At 41.5% G+C, this 23343-nt stretch overlaps 1 protein-coding gene across 2 annotated transcripts in view; it reads left to right on the top strand.

Moving 5' to 3' along the window:
- Positions 1–22413, top strand: part of SLC25A39 (solute carrier family 25 member 39) — a 54624-nt gene extending 32211 nt beyond the window's left edge. For both annotated transcript variants that reach the window (XM_087946415.1, XM_087946414.1), the window contains 8 exons: positions 2252–2361; positions 4693–4760; positions 7218–7342; positions 16010–16183; positions 16948–17057; positions 18335–18416; positions 19696–19776; positions 21277–22413. In XM_087946415.1, the coding sequence (XP_087802541.1) occupies positions 2252–2361; positions 4693–4760; positions 7218–7342; positions 16010–16183; positions 16948–17057; positions 18335–18416; positions 19696–19776; positions 21277–21395 (869 nt within the window). In that variant the 3' untranslated portion in view covers positions 21396–22413. The remainder of the gene's footprint in view (positions 1–2251; positions 2362–4692; positions 4761–7217; positions 7343–16009; positions 16184–16947; positions 17058–18334; positions 18417–19695; positions 19777–21276) is intronic.
- The last annotated feature ends 930 nt before the right edge of the window (positions 22414–23343 follow it).

Below are 23343 nucleotides of genomic sequence, written 5' to 3'. Positions count from 1 at the left end.
GAATCTATCCCTTTAGTTGGCAGAGAAGAAACATTTAAAAATGTATACTTCAGCCTTACTGTTCTCCAGCCTCCGATTGGTTATCCCTGAGGGAATGTCTTTCCCTTTTAAGAGTTGATCAGCTTATTTTACTGGCTGAAATCTAGACAGTAGAATCTACATAGATTCTCTAATCCTACATAGGATAGGACTTTTTAATTTCTAAGGCATCATACTCTTTCAAAGTAGAGTCTTTCCTTATCTGATCTTTTGAATAGAACATTTGTAACTTCTTCTCTTCCTTGATGTAATTCCTTAATATGAGAGACATGTGGTTGGATCAGTATGCATTTTGCATACAATATTTTCTGGCAAATTTTCATTCTCTGATCAGAAATAATTATGCTGAATATCTTCCCAGATTTTACTCAGGCAAATCTTGCTCCATGATCTGAGATTTTAGAGGCTTAATTTTTATTTTCTTCTTTCATCTTTATTGCCAGTATAGGAAAGGAAAACACTATAGAAATATTTACATTTTATTTTGTAATCAGGTAAGCTAGAATGCTTTAACAGAAAGCTAGTATAGATGAAACTAAAAATCAGGTAACACAAAATGCATTCATCACTGCATGTAGTGATAATGAGTAATTATTTCTTCCCTTTTCCATCTTGAACCAATGAAATTCACAGGCATTTAACCCAACATGCATATTTCCTCTTCTTTTTTCTTTCAGTAAATCATGTTTTTTCTCATTAACTTCCATCCAATCTGGGTTCATAATGTAAAAACAAACAAACTGTGGTTTGGCTTGCTTGGTGTATTATTACCTTCAGGGAATTGATGATTTTTCCAGGGAATACTGTCCAGCACAGGGGTTCCAATTTCTAGGCCACAGACCGGTGCTGGTCTGTAGCCTGTTAGGAATCAGACCACACAGCTGAAGGTAAGCAGCGGGTGAGTGAGTGAAACCGAAATCATCCCCCTCCTGGTGTGTGGAAAAATTGTCTTCCACAAAACCATATTCCATATTCTTTGAGATGGGTTATACAACATGTGTTGTGTGTGTTTTGCACTATTAAACACAAATAGCACTTAAAAAATAAATGACTTCTCCAGAGCTAAGAGATATACACTGATAAATTTAATGAACAAAGAAAGAGTAATATCTCAATTATGAGAACTATGTAACTTTTGGTATCAATATGGCAACTCACAAATCCAAAGGAAATTTTTAAGGGAACTCATGAATGTTGGAATTTTATGCTTGCTATGGATAATGCAGGTATGGAGTAATCTGGGCACTCACTATCTGTAATCAGATATGGAGTAAGATGGGTGCTCACAGTCTATAATCAGCTTAAACTAATGTCTGAGAACAACTGGCAAAAACAGTAGTACTGGGGAGCAGTGTGCTTCATAAGAAATAATCCTGCCCTGCTTCAAATAAAATAGATTATTTCGCTTTTGTAATATGCAGGCTTGGGTAGCCTGTAGATACAAGCCTAACTTTCTTAGGAGTCATCATCATCTGAATTATAAGTAAATCAAAATGTGAGTTCTATTCATCTGGGCACGGTGGAAATACAAATTATCTTTTGTCATCTGATCACAACATATAAGCAGGCTCTCATTTTTCCTAATGGGTTATCTCTTGGATATAAGCTTTTATTGCTGTTAACGTTTCTTTTTCCTTGTCACTGATAACAATGACTGCCTATATCTGGGCTGGTGGAAGATTTTTATTGAAAAACATTTTTTTTTAAATGCTGTATTATACTGTAGGCTTGAGAGTATGATATACTTTGGGCCATAGGTGTAGCCATAGCTGATCTAATTTTGAACCCCAGTTATGCTATGTAAGTGCTAGATCCTTTGTTTAGAGAAGAAGCTATGCATGTTGCTGAAGTCCTAATTTCTGAGCGTCCACAATCTCCCTTGCTGTCCTTTTCTTCCTGCTTTTGAGAGAACCTCAGCTGCAGGCTGCGTGTTTGCAAGCTTTCTCCTGGGTCTGTGAAGGCTAGAATCACGAAACTGCACTGGGCACTTGGGGTTCTCTGCTTACACGGCTAGTTATTGGGAGCGTATGAAATCAAGGCAGCTTTGTGCTTGAAGAACGCTGAATATTGAGAAATGTAAACATTGGGAAATTGTATTTATGGGAGGCAAAAGTATTTAGAAACAGATTACTTGGAAGTAGCAAATCGGTGAACTCTGTGTTAATTCCCCTACCTCTGGGAATGTTTGTTTTTGTCTTCCTGTCTTCAACAGGGAAATGCTTCCTTTACTGCAATGGCCTCATGGACCACCTCTATGTCTGTCAGAATGGGAACAGCTGCACAGCCTGGTACAAGGCTCCCACTCATTTTACCGGCACCTTGGTAAGGGCCCACATGAGGAAGGGCAGAGCCCTCTGCCAGCTAAGGAGATCAAGTAGATTGTATTTTATATTTTGAGTTAAGCAGATTACTTAAATTTCCTGTGTTGCCAATGTCCTTTAAAGGTAAAAATTGGTATAAGTAAAACTTTAGCACGGGGAGGGAGGACCTCTGCTCACTTATGGGCTGCAAGGTTAATGGATAGAGTTACTCCCACCGGTGTGAAGCTATCTGCCTCACTGCCTTCAAAAAAAAAAAAAAAAAAAAGAATACGGTATTAGATTGCGCTTTTACTATTTGTTATTTATTTTATCAGATCCTGTTATTGATTGAAATTATTGTTGGATGTTATTTTTAAAATCATCATGGTTATACACCAGAAAACTATGAAAATAAATAAATATACATCTGCTTAGGAATAACCAAAAGTACAACAGCTTTAACAGCTTAGACTAGCTATCCTCCACCACCAGATGTGTTTTCCTATCTAATCAGCAGGGGCAAAGTCTGGGCTGCAAGGAGTTCCAGAAGTTGTAGTATTTCATGCCTATTAAAATACAAAATGGAACCTAAAGCATCCAAGTCCTCTAAAATGGAAGCGTTTATTGTTAAGACCTGGAAACAAGAGGGTGTAATAAGAAACCAAGCCAAATTATGTTCTTGCATTTGCTGAGTTAAGGTTACATTCTCCTAAAAAAAAAAATGGTATGCCATTGGAGAGGTAGTCTAGTCTATTTGAGAAGCATCCAGTTGGAAAAAAAGTAGCTCTATAAAGCAGAAGAATGGCCTCCAATCAGTTTTTATTATTTATATATTTATTTAAATTTATTGGCTGCCCAACTCCAATGGACTCCGGTTGATGTACAGATCTAGAAAAAACAATTAAAATATTGAATCAGACAGTCCTGACTAAAATAACCTGATAAACAACAAAATCAGAAAAACGAAATGATTGAGAGTAGAGCCATCTGATCTAGGAAAGAGTTGCTCTGGTACCCCATACAAAGCTGTACAAAAGTCCTCTGGCCATGATTGCCACCTTCTCTTTGGGCAAGAGTCATGAATCCAGAAGGATCCCAAGATTGCACACCAGGTGTGTCTGGAAAAATGCAGCCCCATAAAACCTCAGATACAGAAGGGTCAAAACTCCAAAGCCATTCAATCTTGTAAAAAGTTCGGCTGAAGTTTGCTGTTCTTATCTAGACTCCCACAGCCTCCGGATTCCAAGGAAGGATATCAACAGCATCACTTAGCTCACCAGGGCTGCAGATGTATAACTGGATATCATCACCAAACTGATCATACCTTTACCTCCGTGGTGAAAAATGATGTCACCCAGTGGCTTTATGTAGATGTTAAATAGGACTGGATTGAGTATCAAGTACTGAAAAAAAAACCACAAAGTAGGAGCTGAGAACTGGATCTCTCACTCCCAATCAACACTGACTGAAAACAGCTTTGGAGGAAGGAAGTGAACCAGTGCAATACCATGCTGCTTACTCCCAGTCTTCAAAGCTGATCCGGAAGGATACCATGGTTAGTGATATCAAAAGTTGCTGGGTATGTGTGGGTCAAGAAAAAAAGAATAGATGTACTCTGCCCGTCTTGCTTCCACCAGCGATCATCCAAATGGGTGATCAGTGCTGTTTCTGTCCTGTATATGGGTCTAAACACTCACAGAAAGGATCCAGATAATCCATTTCATCTCTGACCATCTTCTCAACAATCGTCCTAAAAAGAATATGTCAGCCAAGCTCAAAAGACAGGACTCTGTCCAATTCTTCAGATCCAAATAGAAATGGAAAACAAGTAGATTCTGGAGTTGGTGGTCTGGTGCAAAGAAGTTTCTACAAGAAAGGTGTTAAATACCTCCCTTGCACCACTATTCATAGCTACTACTTTCTTCTTGAAAAATTTCCCCAGAGTTCTCTCTGTGTGTGTGTTTGAATGCAGTAGAACAACCAGTTTATAGATTATTCTGCTTAATAGTATGGCAAATAAACTTGTAAAAGTTACAGCATATACTTCTTTTATAGTAAGAGACCCACTGAAGCCTATTTCTAAACATACCACAGAGGAGAACATGAAAAAAAGACCTGCTTTAAACATCCAACAGAAAATCAATGGATTGCCAAAAGAATACTCTTTTCTTGTCTAGCTATTCACTCACCTGCATTAAATTTTTGATTACTGAAAATGTAACTCACTTCTCTAACTTTGTGTTTAGCAAAATTGGAATGGACAAACTATGTATGTTTCAAAACACTTCAGATGGTTTTTTTCATGGTAACTTGTCTTTTCATGTATATACTTTCTTGCTCTTGTTCATTTTAGGATGCTTTTGTGAAGATCATACGGCATGAAGGTATTCGATCCTTGTGGAGTGGCCTGCCACCTACTCTGTGAGTCTGAAAATTATTAAAATAAAAATCCAGTCAATGGAAGTCTTGAGTCATAAATCACTATTATGCTTTAAAATATTCTTGTCTATTCTCCCTCCCTACTCTAGTTACTAACTGTAAAAAATCAATTGAGTTTGTAGAATATAAGGCAAAACTTTAAACCTCCACATCCAAAAGCCATAGCCTCATCCCAACTCCAACTCTCACCACCTATCTTCCAAGTATACCTCACCTAGCATTTTCCTCTAGAGAAATAATTTGTGCTGTTGCACTTTGTACAGATAATCCTTGAATGATAACCCGTAATGGGACCTGCCCATTAGGTTCTGGAGTCCAGACAATGTTAAATGAACTGCTTCAAATAATAACCTGCTCTCCCCAATGCAGAAGGACTGATTTGTTGATCTTCCTCCCAATTAATTGCAAAAACTAAACTCCCTGCCTCCAATCTGTATTTCTTTTAAAAGCTTACCTTGACTCCAGGCTGAAGAGGAGGATTTTTTCCGCAACTTTTTCCTTTGAATTGGAGAAAAGAAAACACCTTCAGAAATTTAGCCAACTAGACACTTGTCCAATAAAATGGAGGATGCTGGGTCTTTGCAAGTGTTAGCTGTTTGTCTGATTACCTGTACAGGCATTCTGTAGTCTAGTCCTTAAATCCCAGCTGGGTTTTACCTTTACTGTCGATTTGGCAATTAAAAAGCAAAATGAAACAAAAATGAGAATAATCTCTCTGCAACTTCCTGGGTAAGTAGTTTAGAGTTGCAGAATTTCAGTTCCTTCCTAAGAGAGAGAGAGAGAGCTAAGAAAATGTTATCACAAAAAAGGAAGAGATCAAATATACTGTATTTTGGGGAGTATGCTTTTTTTCCACCCCCAAAAGCGGGTGGAAATGCCTATGCGTCTTATACAGCGAATGTTGCTGAAACCCCACCCACCTGCCGGCCCCCACCCTTTGCCCTCTGCCTCCCAGCAATTTGCCTCCTTGCACCAAACAGCCCGGTCACCTTCAGCACAGCCTGATTAGTACAAGCAGCTGATTGTCTGTTAGATTGGCCTTCTGATGATCAGCAGTTTCAGGCTGCAGGGATTGCTATTGCCGCCTCAGCGTACCCCATCTTCCTGCCTGTTCTGATTCCCATCACCCCGAACGGGCCAAAAATGGGGTGTGCGGAGGCTGAAAATCAAATGTGAAGTCCGAAAATGGGGCATATGGAGGCGGCAATAGGCTATGGCAATCTCTGCAGACTGAAACAGCTGATCATCGGGAGGCTGATTCAACTGACAATCAGCCGCTTGTGCTAATCAGGCTGTGCTGAAGCTGACCAGGCTCTTTGCTGTTTGCTGCAAAGAGGCAAATTGCTGGGAAGCAGAGGCAGATTTTTTTTTTCTTATTTTCCTCCCCAAATGCTAGGTGCGCCTTATACTTCAGAGCGTCTTATACTCCGAAAAATATGGTAAACCCCCCTTTTTAAACTTTTAAACTTAAATGCAAATGTTCAAGATTGGGGCAAAGGAATTACATAGTTGCCCTGATTGAGACCAACAGAATGCAGAAGAAATGCTGCAGGCACAGCATAAGATGGCACTTTTAGATAGGAATTTATTTGGCAGAATTTTGAAAGAGAGATTATAGGGAATTCAAATGGATATACAGTAACTCATTGCAAATATTCATATGCTCAGCTGAAATAATAAGAAAAAACTGAAATTACATCAAATTTACTAGCTTGACTAGAAGCCCGATAAAAAAGAAACAGACTTGACTTAGCAGAGTTGCCACGAAAGAAACAGTCCCGTTCAAATTCTGAGTAGAACATACAAAAATACTGACTCTTTTTGAAAACAAGATCACCTATTTCCTTTTACTTTCCCTTTTTCCTAGAAATTCCACTTTCAATCTAAAGGTCTAGAAAATGATGTCAGTCTCCCCTTTTCTCAACCTTGGTCAGGAAACTTCTTTGATTCTCTTCTCCAGTTCTGTCTTTGTTTCTCTCAGATAGCTAATATTTTCTATTTCCAGGATTGAGACGGAATCTGTGCCTAGGCCATGGCTTCCTGTGGAAATGTAAAATTTGAATCTGCAGTCTTAACAAGGAGATATTTATTGAGAATATCAGAGTTCTTGCTCATGAATGGAAGTCCATTTGACCTGCATCCAAAACTGTTCCTACATGGCTTCTGAGAAGTCCATTCTTTGTATTCATCTGGAAAGGATCAGGTGGTTCTAGTTGGGGCAAACTAAAATATTCAGTTGATTGCAGCCCAAACTGTATAATACTCAAACTTTTGAATATCAGAAGTCCAGGATTAGGTTCTTCAGAATTACAAAGTTTTTTCTCTTCGTGCCGAATTACGGCACTTTTTGTTTGTTTTGCTTGATGTGATGAGATAGATATTAATAATAGATCAGATCTAGTAGAGCTTCTATACGTGTGTACATTCTCTTTTCTTCAGAGTTATGGCTGTCCCTGCTACCGTGATCTATTTCACTTCTTATGATCAACTACGTGATTTGTTGCATGTTAAGATGAACAGCCAAGGACACTATATCCCACTGGTGGCTGGTGCAGTTGCCAGATGTGAGTTTCATCCATTTTTGTATACTTGCAGGAACTATAGACTTTGATGTTGCTTGAAAATGGCTTTAAAAGCTAGGGGAGGGAAACTGCCCTTTCAAAGGCGCATAGCCATTAAGGTTGTGCAAAGCTTTGAAGCAAGTATTTTGTAAAGTGTATGGTGGTAGCATGAGTGAAACCTCTTGGAGGTTTTAAAGCAGCCACATCCTTTAAAGGACTTACATGATTCTTTGGAGGGCTGGTCCTCAACCCTTCAGGCATGGGTTCACGCACAACCATTTTATTTTGGCTGGCAGTACCAGCAGAAGTGTTGTTTGTGCATAAATATTCATAAGACTTTAATATGGCCACAGAAGTCTTCTAGAAGATGTGGCCACTTTTAGGATTTGAGGAGGTGCTTTGTGAAATGCTTTGGATAGCTGTAATATTCTGGGGCTCTCTCATTCTGCAACATTAAGGTCTACAGGTTTCAAAATCTTTTTTTTAGAATAATATAGGACTCTGATAAAAAGATGATCAAAAATACAAGTTATGAACCAGCATTCTGCCATTCAAATCACTTTAGCCTAAGACTCATTAGTCCCTGAGCCTCAGTTATCCATCCACATCTGTTATATGTTGTTTACATTGGGTTATTTTACATTGGAGTATTATACAAAATATTGGTGTAAGATACAGTATATGAAACAGATGGAATATATGAAAGACTTCTGTTATGTTACATAAGCAGAGATATTAGAAGCTGCTAGTTTATGATTTGCTTTATGCTCAAATGTGCTAAATTTTTCCTAGGTGTTCTACATCGTTACTGTCAGATTTAGCTGTATTAGAAACATAATAATTACTTGTAGAGACTTCTCACTGAAAGACATCTTTAGTGGGAAATTGTGTATGCATATTGGTTATTTACTCATATCAAGAATCACAATTAAAATAAGGCAACATAAAATTTAAATATAAAATGTAAAATATGATTAATATGTACAATAGATCTTGCTCAGAAACTAACAACATTAATTGCATTCTGTCATGCGTACTATGAAGTCCTCAAGTATACACTGATCAGGACAAAAAGGACATGTATACATACCGTGTTTCTCCAACAATACGGCCTCCACCAATAGGAAGGCCCAGCATGTTTTATTGGCATAAAATCAAATTAAGCCCCTCCCCCCAAATTAAGGCCTATATTAAACGTGTGAAATGGGGGGGAATGGCAGGGGGGGCTTGCCATTAAGAAGTACTTTTGTTGCATATGGTGCTGCCTGCGTTAGGTGGGGCACTTTGTATCGGGAGACCTTCCACCACCATTGCTTTCCCTTCTCCCTTGCTGCCGCAGCGTTTAGAGCAACGCCGCGGCATTTGGCGCAGCCATGCGCGGCCAGCCAGGGCTCCTCCCTGCAACCGGAGCCCTGCAAAGACACTTGGCTTCAGGCGCTCTGTCGCCACCTTCCCTTTGCCTTCGAAGGTAAAGCCAATTATTTTAAAAATGACACCCTACTACAACAAAGCCTCCCCTGCCCGAGAGGGCAGCCCAACCCCACGTGGGGAAGCGAATCTCCTGGGGCCGCAGCGCAGGATCGGCCCACCCTGGGAGAAGCACCCAGCCGCCATCCCTGCCTGGCACCAGGCAGAGCACGAAGAGTTTCATCTGGGGCGCCCAGCACAGCTGACAGGCAGGCCCTCCTTCCCGGCGGCAGAACTGTCGCCAAGGCAGCGAGCGCCTCCCTGCCGGGCCCTCCGCTCATCCCACAAGGACCGCGCCGGAGTTGTGCGGGCTGGGCAGAGCTGGTAAAGCGAGCCGCGGGTGCGCGCCCACCTGCCAAGCGAAAGAGCCGGGCCGACCGAAGCTTGGCTTCCTTCCCAAGTCCCTCCAGCCTGAACCCGAAGGGGCCACCAGGAGAGGCCACCCGAGGCAGTGATAGCGCCCACCCATCCATGGACAGGGAGGCAAGGCGACAGCCTGCGCCGCGTCCTCCTCCGAGTTGAGCCCCGCCGAGTCAGCGCCTCTGCCTGATGCCCGTTCCGCTGCAGCGTTTGGAGCTGCCAGCGCATTTGGAGATGTGTGGTGACGGGCTGGGCGATGGGTGGAAAGGATGGGGGGCTTCGGGCTCTCTCTGACGACCAGGGAAGTAGCGCTGCCATCACCTCACCTCCCTGTCCGCGGACGGGTGGGCGCTATCACTGCCTCGGGCAGCCTCTTCCGGTGGCACCTTCGGGTTCGCACTGGAGGGACTTGCGAAGGAAGCCAAGCTCAGGTCGGCCCGGCTCTTTTGCTTGGCTCGCTTTCCTGGCTCTGCCCAGCCCGCACGGCTCTGGAGTGGCCCTGGCGGGATGAGCGGAGGGTCCGGCGGGGAGGCACTCGCTGCCTTGGTGAGAGCTCTGCTGCCGGGAAGGAGGGCCCGCCTGTCAGCTGTGCTGGGTGCCCCAGGCGAAGTTCTTCACACTCTGCCCGGCGCCAGGCAGGGATGGCGGCTGGGCGCTTCTCCCGAGGTGGGTCGATCCTGCGCTGCGGCCCCGGGAGATTTGCCTCCCCACGTGGGGTTGGGCTGCCCTCTCGTGCAGGGGATGCTTTGTTGTAGTAGGGTGTTGTTTTTAAAATAATTGGCTTTACCTTCGAAGGCAAAGAGAAGGCGGCAACAGGAGCGCCTGAAGCCGAGTGTCTCCGCCGGGCTCCGGTTGCAGGGAGGAGCCCTGGCTGGCCACACGTGGCTGCCCCAAACACCGCGGCGTTGCTCTAAACGCCACGGCAGCAAGGGAGAAGGGAAAGCAACGGTGATGGAAGGTGTCCCGGTACGAAGTGCCCCACCAACGCTGAGGTCAACATCCAAGCTGTTGCCACCTGCCCACCCGAGGATGCAAGGGGGGGGGGGAATCAAGTCACCCCCGAAAAGGTGGCCTAGCCGTTTTTTCGGGGGTCAAAAAAAAATAAGGCCCGGCCTTATTTTGTGAGAAACACGGTATGTGTTGTTGTCTGCATGTCACCACAATCGTAAAGGGCAGAAGCCACCAGATAGCCCCATTTGTTTTGTGTGTTTTTGAATAATGTTATACCTGGGCACAGTCTATTCAATGATTTCCATAGTTCTTAGCTTCTGCCAGACCCAGTTCTCCATTGGTTCCACCCAGTGTTGGTTCTTTATAGCTTTTCATAGGTTCACTATTAAATTCTTCAAAGACTTCTATCAACCTGTCATGCCCCCGCCAGAGTCTGAATCCGAGATGGAAGAAGAACAGCTGACAGAGAGCAGGAGAATGGCTCCGTTGGCTGTGGAAGAAACTGGCGAAGGACAAAGTCAGGCTGGGCAGAGCAGGGTAGAGGTAGAACAAGGGAGATGGGGTTCAGATAAGACCAAGGCCCACCCCATCCTATGGCACGCAGAGAAGAACACAGAAGAGAACGTGGCTATCAAGGAAGGAAAGCCCCCCCCCCCGATTACCTTCACAAGGCACACCTGGGAATGGAGTTTAAAGGAGAGGCAGTTGGGAGGGGCGTTTCTTGGGAACAAATGCTGAATTCATTTAGCGCTGAGAGTTGTGGCCTACATTCCTGGCATTCCTCCTGACTGTTTGAATTATTGACAATCTGTGTGATTGTCTTGCTGGAATTATTGCCACGATTCTACACTTCTTGGAATCATTATCTTGCCCTGGTCGAGTGATTGATTGCAGTCATTCTGCTTACAGCGTTTGGACTGGAGTATCCGTAGCCAGAGGCTGCTGTAGGTTATTGAGAGTTTTGCAGTGATAATTCAGCACCAGAACAATAAACACAGATGGCTGGTGCTTCATTTAACATCTTTATAAACATAAGTAGATTTTACAAACCAGTTGTAGATTTCTCCAACACGGAGCAAACTCAAACAGAAACATGTTGCAAGTTCAGAGTCCCAGTCTTCAGCAAACAAGCAAGTTAGTTTCATCTTCAATAGACAGACTCAGAGCTCAGTTTCCAAAACAGTCCTTATTGGCTGACTTAGTTGCTATGCCTATTCATTGGCTGACCTTGTTATCATGCTCTATTCCAGTTCATGAATATATTCTGACACTCCTCCCTTCATAACTGGAATAGACATAAATCCAAGTAACTTTATATTTTTCTCATGGTGTACTCCACGCAATGGCTTGGTCATTATGTCAGCCAAATTGTCTTCTGATGCACAGGATTCACTTTCGTCCTCATCCAAACTGTTGTGAAAATCTGTACTCATAGGCGTTGGAGCAGTATTACAATCTTTCAAGATCTCTCCAACAACTGTTCAATTTTCCTTTGTTGACTGAGATTATAACCACCTTTCTTAGTTTTCTTAGATAATTTTTTATTTCTCCTACATTCTTTAATTCAAATTTCTTCAACTTATTTGCAAATTTGTTTACCTGTGATTCATCCTTTGTCCATGGCTTCTTTCCACTTGTTCAATTTTAGGTAATGCCAATACTTCTTTGTAGTTCCTTGGCTCATACCATACATTGCACACTTTAACTTCACTAGCAGAATACCTGTCAGGTGGAATCCCCTTGTTCCCATCACTCTGACCTGCATGGCACTGACTGCTCTTGTGTGTCAACCCTCTCTTGCCTCATATCTTGTTCAATTTCTTCCCACTGAATGCTGACACCATCACTAAGTGAGTTACCGTCACTAAGTGAATCACCATCACTAAATGAATCATTCCACAAATTGGCATCAATTCTGTTCCAATTTTGCTCTGCAAAGCTTGCAGACCTTGAAAATACTATTCTTTTGCTCCCATCGCTAAAGCGATAACTTTTTGAGCCTGGCTCATAGCCCACAAACCTGAGCTTTCTGGCCTTTGGTTGCCCCTTTCTTCTAACTGCTTTTGGAATATGCACCCATGCATTGCTTCCAAACACCCTTAAATGTGCTAGAGATGGTTTTCTCTCATATGCCACTGCATATGGAGTATCATTAATGGAGGAACTCCACAACCTATTAACTAAATAGTTAGCAGTCAATATGGCTTCACCCCAATATGACCTGCTTAGACCAGAATCCTCTAGCAGTGAGTCCTTCATGGTTTGCAAGATTCCATTCCATCTCTCAGCAACACCATTATCAGCTGCTGTGTAAGGATTTGTGCATCTGTGTTTTATTCCTAATTGTGCCAACCACTGTTGAAAACTTGTTGACATGAATTCTGAACCTCTTGTCAGTTTGCAGCTGACATGCATGTTGTTTATACCTTCTTTCTATAAAGCTTACCCATTGCTTAAATTTCTGTAGCACCTCTGTTTTACTCTTTAATAAATAGCAGAACCCAAACCTGCTATAGTCATCTACAATGACAAGGGCATACTTAGCTCCTCCCAAACTGGTTTGCATTGGGCCCACCAAATCTGCATGTACCAGCTCTAGAGCTCTTGTGCTACATGTACCAACTGCATGTACCAGCTCTAGAGCTCTGCCTTGTGCTACTCTTGCTTACTGGGAATGCCTTGGACTTTGATGTTTTTCATACTGCACAATCCAAATATGCCTTACATCCCTTAACATGCAATCCTGCATACTGATCCATCTTTTGAACAACTTCAAAGTTGGCATGACCAAATTTTCTGTGCAAAAGATGAACACATGAATCATGTTTTGCAACATTGCCAAATGTTTGTGCACATTGAACATATAAAGGTTATCGTGCTTTATGCCCATTGCACATAAAATTCCATTTTTCTTTATAAGACATTGCCCATTTACAAATGTGGTCTCAAATCCTTGTTTGTCTAAAGTAGAGAAACTCAGCAAATTACGTTCCATTTCTGGCACACATAAAATATTATTAAACCTTGTTTCCAAATATGGAATTTGCACACTGCCTCTTCGAATGACTTTAGCCTTCTTGCCATTTGCCAAGGCTACTGTGTCTCCTGCAGCTGCATCCATCCTGCAAAACAATTTAGCATTATAAATAATCGTTTGGCTAGCCTCACTGTCAATAAGCCATTGATCTCTTCCATTACTATTGCAGGCCTTTGCAACAGCAATCTGTCCATCAACCAGTCCTTGTAAACTTCTCCTGTCTTTGCAACAAACAGTCTGTCTTTAAGTGAGATTGTCTCTGTTGCTGGGTTGTAATCTGATATCCCCTGCTGCTCTTCTCTTCCATTCTCCATTCTTCCATTTTCCATTCTGCTCCTTGGGTCCCCTCCTCAGGGATTTCTCCTCCTCGAAGCTTTTTTTTCTATAATGGCGTTTCTGCTCTTCAGCTATCAGACACGCTTTCAGACCTTCCAGACTCAATTCCTGCTCTGGTTTGCATTCAGACACTGCAGACACAACGTCCCAAGTTTCATCTAGGCTGTTCAAAATTTTAAGAGCACTTTCTGAGACTCAGATATTCTCATCCCATGTTGTTCTAATTCCACAAACAAAGTTGGCATATGAACAAAATGTTGTTCCACTGAATCTCCTGGCTGCAAACAAGCTCTGTATAACTTTTTTGATAATTGTACGGTGTTCATGCACATACGCTCACATGAATAATCCTCAATTTTTCCCAGACTTCCTTTGCAGTCTTTAAATCAGCCACATTGATAAACTGATCATCTTCTAAACTTAAGATGTTTCTTCCCCAAACCCCAAAAACTTTAACCTTAGACTGTCTACTATTGACCTCACCCCTTTCCTAAGAGGTCTGTAGGGGACGTGCATAAGCGCACCAACGTGCCTACCGTCCCTGTCCTATTGTTTCTCTTATTCTTCTTTTATTTTTCTTATATGTATCCATATCATGTATTCACAACTATGTATACACTTATACTTATTATCTTGTAAACAATTGGCAAATCAAATAAATAAATAAAATAAATAAATAAATAAGATGATATAAGCAAATGCTCTATCCTGCAGCTTCTGATCTGCAGCATTCAATGGTGCTTGGGGTGGATTTTCAATAATATTCCAAAGCTCTTTAGCCTTCAGGAAACATTCCATCTTTGCAGCCCAAATAATATAGTTCTTCTGACCCAAATGGGGTAGAGAGCTTTCTTTAATTTTTTCAGCCATCCTGCAAAGCCTCTTGCCTTGTTTCTTACTTTTAAAACAGGCAGTCTCTCAGCTTTAATTACAATTCAGTCTTTTCTCTGGCCTTCTGGGCCCATAACCTATTGAGAGTTTTGCAGCGATAATTCAGCACCAGAAAAATAAACACAGATGGCTGATGCTTCATTTAACATCTTTATATAAACATTAAGTAGATTTTACAAACCAGTTGTACATTAGATTTTACAAACCAGTTGTAGATTTCTCCAACATGGAGCAAACTCAAACAGAAACATGTTGCAAGTTCAGAGTTCCAGTCTTCAGCAAACAAGTTAGTTTCATCTTCAATAGACAGACTCAGAGCTCAACATAGCTGCAGAGTTGCAGAACTTAATATAGACCCACGCCTAGGCTACTTTTAGTTTCAGTTTCCAGCCAAAACTACTAGTTTCAGTTTCCAAAACAGTCCTCATTGGCTGACTTAGTTGCTATGCCTATTCATTGGCTGACCTTGTTACCATGCTCTATTCCAGTTCATGAATATACTCTGACACAGGTTTGTGGGAGAGCTTTTCTCCAGGCCAGAGAGTAAACGGGACATTGAGGGCAAAGTTGGTATCAATAAAGGGACTTATACCAGTTCTCTGGTATTGCCTTTGTGCCATGCCCCAGGTCATCACACAAACGAAGGAAGCTTTTCCTGGGTATTAATCTCTGATAAACTGGTTGTAGACCATAGAGTGGGTATGGTTTACATCTACACGTGTGTATGAATAATGTATATCTGCCATTTTTGAAATTTTCATCTGAAATGCGAGTGAATTCTCCTTAAAATCATATTTATGTCTAAGTGCTTAAAGATGGTAATAGGAAGTTGTATATTTCTTCTATATCATGTTTATATACTGTTTCACAGTGTGTGTGTGTGCAATCTGCAAACATCAACTCCATCAACCAATCAAGAAATGAGAACACAGCCAACCTCCCCACCAGTATATATAGGGAGACAGCAGCTCCGATCATGCTTTGCTCGCACAAGCACGAAGCCGAAAGCACCAGCCTGAAGAACCTCGTCGAAACGTTGCCAAGATACTCTCAATCTTACATGGGAAAAGACCCGAACACGCCAAGACCTGCATACACACACACACACACACACACACACACACACACACACACAGGGAACGATACTATGTTTCTTCTATACCATCTTCTATGTTTAAAGATGGTAATAGGATTAAGTAAAATTGGGTGTTTCTATTAACCACCCCAAAGCATCAATTGCCTTTTGTGACCATAACCAACACACTGTGCAATTACTTTTCCCAGGTAAATCGTTGTTATCTACTTCACAGTCAATTTTCAGTCTGGCATTTAGAAAACAGTTCTGGTTTCAGTTCTGATTCTCTTACCTGATCTAGGGAGACTGCTGAGCAGGGGAAAGATTTAATGTTGAGAGCGAGATAGCTACTTCATTAAAACTTCTATTGATTTCCTTGGTATTATAATGTTCAGCCACCTAAAGCCTGTTCTGGTTTCTGTTCCAGTGATTTTTATAAAAGAAACCAATCTTCCACTTTGGTATTTGAGTGGGCCCCTGGCCTGAAGTAGAAGGAAGTAGTGTTGATAGAGAAAAGTTGGTTTCTCATGCTGGATTGGGTTTTCTTCCATAGTGGGTGCAGTAACTATGATCAGCCCCTTGGAACTCATACGAACAAAAATGCAGTCTCGTCAGCTGAGCTACCAGGAACTTCGTGTCTGCATCCAGTCTGCAGTGGCACAAGATGGATGGATGTCTCTTTGGAGGGGCTGGGGTCCAACAGTGTTACGGGATGTTCCTTTCTCAGGTATGAATTGAAGAAGAGGATTTGGGTCACTAGCAACAAGGATTTAAGGAGATTAGAATGCATTACAAACAGCTGGTATCAGTAGAGATGGGCATTATTGTAAAGCTAAAGATCAGTTTCTTAGTTATTAGATAAGGAAGCTATGCAGTTGCCACCTTGAACATTTTAAAAATGAAATTTGTATACTTTAAAAAAAACACAAAGGAATGGGATTATACCATTATACATATAATAACAGCCCTGGTGGCACAGTGGTTAAAGTGCAGTATTGAAAGGAGACTCTGCCCACAAGTAAGAGTTTGATCCTCACAGACCTCAAGATTGACTTAGCCTTCCATCCTTCCGAGGTCAGTAAAATGTGGAGTCACATTGTTGTGGGAAATATGCAAATAATGCTTCAAAATTTTAAACTGACCAGAGAGTGCATGGGGTGATATATAAGCCTATACACTAATGCCATTTCTATACAACCCTCAGGAACGCATTTTTACTTCAAAATTAATCTTCCAGAGTGGTAGATAAAGAGTTCGTCTAGGTGGAAGTCATTTCTGACTTTACCAGAAGTCTTCTACTAGTCTAATCTAATTGTCTACTTTGTCTACTCTAATCTGAGCAAAGCTATCCATAATGTTACTGTATTGAGAGAGTTGCAAACTGTACAAATGACTACACCTTATTTTTTATGCAGAGAAAAATATGGTGAACTGATATCTACAACCTCTTTCTGTTTTCCTCATGTTTCCCTTTCTCTTGCTTCCCAATAGCTCTATATTGGTGTAATTATGAACTAATGAAAGATCTGCTGTGTAGGCAGTTCTGCCTTGATGAAGCCACTTTCATGATCAGTTTTTCAGCTGGAGCTGTTTCTGGCATGGTGAGTTCCAGAGCTTTATAGATCTTTGTATAAATGTGAAGAGATCTACCTGTGATCCAGAATATGCTGAAGTTACATGAACTTTATAATACGCAATGGAGGAGAAGATGTAGGCTTTAGATGCAGCAGTGCTGTAATTCCCACTGGCTCAGTTATCACAATAAATAAACATGGTTCCTGGAAGTTGTATTCTACAGTCAAAGCCACTGGCCATGTTAGTCAAGCTAGTGGGCCAGGCCAGTAGCTACAAATGAAGGGCCCTTTTGTTACAGTTTGCAGCATAAATTCATGTCCAGAAAACACAGAGACTGATTCAGCAGGATCATTAACTTCTTTATAAACATATTAACAGGAGTAAAGTTTACAATACCATTTGTAGATTCTTTCAACGTAACATAAGCAAAAACACAAGCAGCAGCTCAGAGCAGATATCAGTTTAGTTTCTATTCTCAGCAAAGCACACAGAGCCAAACTACATCTAGTCTCAGCTTCCATTGGCTGGTCTGTTGCCATGCTTAATCACCTGCTGACTTTGTTAACCATGTCTCTGCCAGTTAATGAATATACTCACACTTTTATACATGGAAATCTATTTTAGTTGATTTTAATGGATCTTATCAGTGTAGCATCTTCATTTTTACTGCTAAATAGCCGGGTTAGAGCAGGGGTGTCAAACTCACATCATCATGGCAGCGTCATGTGATGTATTGCGACTTTTTTTCCACCTTTGCTAAACCAGCACATGACGCATCTAGCCTACGGGCCGCAAATCTGACAGCCCTGTGTTAAGAGCCTGAAATTTCTGCACTTAAACTCAGTGATCCATGGACCACAGAAGCTAATGATCTTACTTTAAAATTATACTGTTCACTGAGTGATGGAAGTCAACACATCTCAATACCTCTTTCTGTTAAAAGCACATAAGGCTAGTTCTTCAACTGGGCACACCAGGAGAAGAAAGTTTCTAAGTCTATCATAGTCTGCTTAATATAGTCCTTCACATCATAAGTTTTATCCGTTTTAGAAAGAAATATGTAACTTAAATCCTGGCAGTAAACATTTGTCATATCTTCTTTTTTCTTTCTTACCGGAATGGCTATACTCTGCCCTCAGTTTTCACAGTTATTTAAAGTTAATAGAGTGCACTATTTTCAGCAATAAGAAGTAGTATTCAAGTTAAGAACCTGAAATGAAGGGTTCATTATAGAAAATTTGCTTTCATCCCATCTAAATGTTGTACAGATAGTGACTAACAGAACATCCTACCTATTCTCCAGGTGGCTGCTACTTTGACTTTGCCCTTTGATGTTGTAAAGACTCAGCGACAGATTGAGCTAGGAAACATGGAGACACTCCAAGGTAAGAAGTGAACACCTGCCAACTGCTGATAGGTAACTATCAAACAGAAGGCAGCTCCTTTGAACATATATTCCTATACTTGAGTTAATACCGTGTTTCTCATATAATAAGGCTGGGTCTTAATTTTTTTTTGAGCCCCGAAAAAATGGCTAGGCCATCTTTTCGGGGTGACTTAATTCCCCGTTGCATCTTTGGGCGGGCGGCAACGGCTTGGATGTTGACTTCAGCATTGGTGGGGCACTTCGATCGGGGTCAACGCAGGCAGCACCATATCCGGGTGTGCAACAAAAGTACTTCCTAACGGCAAGCCCCCCACCATTCCCCCCCATTTCGCATGTTTTAATATAGGCCTTAATTTGGGGGGGAGGGGCTTAATTTCATTTCATGCCTATAAAACATGCTGGGACTTCCTATTGGGGGAGGCCGTATTGTTGGAGAAACAGGGTAGTGGTGGAAGGAATTTACAATTGATAGAAGAGAAAAGGATTAAATTTAAAAGTCATAAAAAAGACACAGAATGGTGAACTGAAGGGGCAGTCCTAGCTCATTGGCAAGAAAGATCACTTTAACTTTTGATCAAAAGAGTTTATCTTTGGTTCTTATTCACACAAAGCTGCAGGTAAGAACCAGTCAAATTCCATGATATTCAAGTTTGATTTTTTCATAATTATCATCTTGGCCAAGTGAATAATTTCCAGAAGGATTATTACTTACTTCTGGTCCAGTAGGTACACACTTTCGTAATTGACAGAGTTTGCTTGAAGTTTTGCCTCTTCCAGACTCCAGTCATATTTCTCTAAAGTATTTGCACGGTGTTTCACAGCATCTAGTTGGAGGAACATTTTAGCAACAAACTGGTCTGCCCTGGTGAGAAAAAAAGGCTTCTTTGGCTTAATTGTAATTAAAATAATCCCATTAACACGTTATGTCTATGCTAAAGAAGAAGTTCTGTGGTGAATTGAAAAGAAAGAGATCTGTCCTTCCAGTGCATGCCCTATATAGAAACTCTGTTTTGTAATTTAAGAATGGATGGTTGCATGATTAATGCTACCAAATTACAATACACTCTATAAGGGGAACATCGATAGAGAAGATAGATTTTCCGGAGGGTGGAGAATTCTCTTATAGTGCCCCCACTCACACACTCATGTGTACATGATTATGCGTAATCTAACATATGAAACTCATATATGAATACAGGTTGCAAATATGAAAATGTAATATAACAATCTGTATAGCAGTTGATTTGTTTACTACTTGTTATTTTCTTCTTGCTCAGTTACCACTCCCAAATCTTCATCAACTTGGCTACTTATGCAGAAGATTTGGGCAGAATCTGGCACACGGGGACTCTTTACAGGTGACATTATCTAATTTTATGCTAAAATCTCTACTTTAACCTTTGGGGAAGATGGACCTGTGGTAATCTTGTACTCTTAATCATTAAAACAATATTATTTCTCTGCTTTAGACAGTGTTAATGTGGCTTGCATAATGTCAGTGCAGTCTGACAACTAAACTTAAAAGAAGATAAATATTCATTTGCGTTTCTGCATCTGTCATTGCCAGACTAGACAATTGGCGCTATAGAATTCCCTTTCCTCACGTAGCTCAGAAAGAATGAGGAGGGAAGCGGCAATCAACTAGACCAGGGGTGTCAAACACTATTTCATTGAGGGTCACATCAGGATTGTATTTGACCTCGGGGATTGGGTGGGCATGATGGGCATGACCAGCTCGATGTCACTCATGTCGGGGCACCTGTGGTGGCCCGGGTGGGGCTTGGGGGATCCCTTGTCTCCAGTGGAGAAAGGTAAAACCAGGGAGAGCATCAAACCCTTGTCCTCCAGAGGAGCCTCACTATCCCTCTCAGGCCACATGGAGGATCTCTGGACAGTGGCGCAGGCTGTCCAGAGTCCTAGGCAGTGAAGGGCAAGTGACCAGACCAGATCTCAGGGCACCGGGACCCCACAGCCCATCCTCGCTTCCCTGAGGGGATGCCCAGTTACGCTTACTTACTCCTTGAGACTGCTGCTGCTGTTCTTTCTCTCCTTGACTAGGTTGCTCATGGTGTGTGCGGGAGGGCCAAGTGTGTGGGTTAGAGGAAGGTCCACTCCCTTTCCGTGAAGGAGACCTGGCTTTGTAACCAAAGCATCCTCAGCGATAGTATGGGGGACGATCAGGAGAGGTCAGAGGAAGAGACAAGGGGATGGTGAAAGGGCAGCAGGGCTGCTGGTGGCCCAGTGCTAAGGCAGGGGTTCCTTCAGACCCTCCCTCCATCTCATTATAATCCTCCCTCCCTTCCTTCTCCTTTCCTTCCCATCTTTCCTTTTCCTTTGTCTTTCCTCTTTCCTGTCCCATCTTGGATGCTCAAATGCAAAAGGGAAAGCATTTCTCATTTTGTTTAGTTTTGCTTTTAGTTTGTTTTGCTAGCCTTCTGCCAGCGAAAACAGCTTGGGGGGCTTGTGTAGAGCCCCTGGGCTCTGTTTTTTGCTGCGCCAACCTCCTGAGGCTTTCTGCCAGCAAAAACAGAGCTCCATTTTTTCTGGCAGAAGGCTGCAGGAGGCCGTCACAGTCAAAAAACAGCCTGTGAAGGCTTTGTGCGTCCCTCCGGAGCTTTCCCTCCATTTTCGCTGGTAGAGGTACCCCAGGCCAGCCCTTCGCTGTTTCCAGGGCAGTCCCATGGGCCAGATCTAAACACCCCACAGGCCCAAACCATGGGCCTTCAGTTTGACACCCCTGAACTATACCCTTCAGTTCACTGTATTAGCAAAAAGACAGGATAGTTTTGCATTTGGCAAGATGTATTTACTTGTCCTCTTTCTCCCTTTCCTGCACTTTCCTTCCAAAACTCATATAGGTTTTCTGCCTCGTGTTATCAAAGTGGCTCCAGCCTGCGCTATCATGATTAGCACATATGAATTTGGCAAGACCTTCTTCCAGAAAATGAACCAGGAACGGCAGTTAAATAGTCTCTGAAGCCTATAAACAGAGTTTTGGATGGTGGCCTCCAGTGGACCAAAGAAATGCGGATGGCAAGATAAAGGACACATTTTGATAGATGGGGGGGGGGGCAATTTGTGAATAGGGTTGGATATAAAAGTGGATCCAGCTGTGAATAATTTTAATCAAGATTAAGAAGACCACATAACCAATAAATCTCTTGCTTGCTTTCCTTAGAGGATTTCTCATTCATCAGGCAAATTCCAGGTGCCTTTAGCTAGCTTCTGGTCTCCTGCCTTTCTCTTTTTCCTGATGGACAGCTAAGCCTCTTGGCTTTAAACCCTCTTAGGTATTGTCCAGATTGGATGCTATAACTTTTGGCTTATTTGAAGAGGAGATGCTCCAGAATATCTTAGGTTTAAGCCAATTGCATAGAATGATCTCAGAGCATTGGGATTGTTGGCCAGTTGCAAAAGGAAAAAAAAACAAGGGGGACAAAACAGCCTAGCAATTGCCATGCCCACTGCTTCATTACTATTATTATTATTATTATTATTGGTAGGTCTTCATAGAGTAAAAGTTGCTGGTAGACAGCAGATGTTTCCATCTGTTATCAAAGGTTTTATTGGCTTGCATGCTTTTTTTTTTAACCTTTTCCTGTGCATGAGAAATATAGTTGTCTGAAGTTGCAATCCTATGCTGGACTTTGACAGCTTTGAATAGAAACACTGAATTTGAACACTCAGGTTTTGCCCAGCTCTTCCCTTCATGCTGTCACAAACGGCTTGAACTCTGAAATCTTCACACTGAGTAGCATGAATGAAAATGAATTGGACTCCTGTTCTCTAGTTCAATATCTACTATATTGAAGGAGAGCTCAGAATAGCTAGTCAAGGTTTGTTTTGATGCCAGATATCATATGTAGCATCATTAGCAGTTGATAGTCTTGTCCCTTCTGTGTTGTTAATTTATGTGCCTGCTGCTTATATATTTGTAGAGGGGGGAAAGCTGAGCTTTTTATTTCTTGAATAAAATTCACCCTTTTTTAGCAAAACAGCAGTACACATTACTTGACTGTTGATATGTCTTTCTGTTGGGTTTTCCTTTCCTTGCATCCTCATTGGGTACCCTTAGATTGTATTATAAAACTCAGGTCACTGTTTTTGAGATCTCATATCTTTTGACCATGCTATTGGAATTTAGGAAGAACACTGAAGAGTATGATTTTCTGCTGTTATCTGAAATCTTGGAATGACATTGTCAAAAAAAGACAGATGATAAGTTTAAAGAACAAAATACGTTGTTGGAATTGATGTATCACCAATACAATAGTTTGATGGGTTATAGAGAATATAGTGAATCATTTTGAAATAATAAAATTTAATGAGAATGCCCTATTTCCAGTAGTTAATTACTTTTGCTTAATTTTTCTTAATACTTTTCTGTTTCCTTACCCCATAAGGGAATAGCATTATTTTTAAAAATCAGGGAAAGTCATCCATCTCAATTCAGTGATGATAAAACCGTGTTCCCTGTACTCTATATCAGGGGTCACCAAACTTTTGGACCTCAGGGACCACCAAATTCCTAATTTTAGATCCCAGGGACCACTACCGGTTCTGTGGGCGTGACATAATTTGTGGATGTGGCTTGGTGGTTGTGTGACTGGCTGGACATGGCTTGTGTGTAAATATTATAAATATTTATATAAATATTGAATTTTTTATAAAAAGCAACTTTTACCCAAAATCAGGCAAAGCAGGCAGGCAAATTGAGTTGCTCACAGAATCACAGATTCATTCAGAAATCTATCTATCTGCCATTGGCTAGCTCAATCTGTCACATAAATTTTGATTGCAAGCAAACTCATAAAATTTGCTAGCAAGCTAACTCACAAAATTAACGCACAACACACCATGTATGTAAATATTGAATTTTTTTATTAAAGCAATTTTACCCAAAATCAGGCAAAGCAGGCAGATTG

This window comes from Notechis scutatus, chromosome Z (genome assembly GCF_049901735.1).
Source record: "Notechis scutatus isolate UNSWTSFEM ecotype Mainland chromosome Z, rNotScu1.2, whole genome shotgun sequence".
Classification (NCBI taxonomy): domain Eukaryota; kingdom Metazoa; phylum Chordata; class Lepidosauria; order Squamata; family Elapidae; genus Notechis; species Notechis scutatus.
This window is presented reverse-complemented; position numbering and strand designations above follow the sequence as displayed.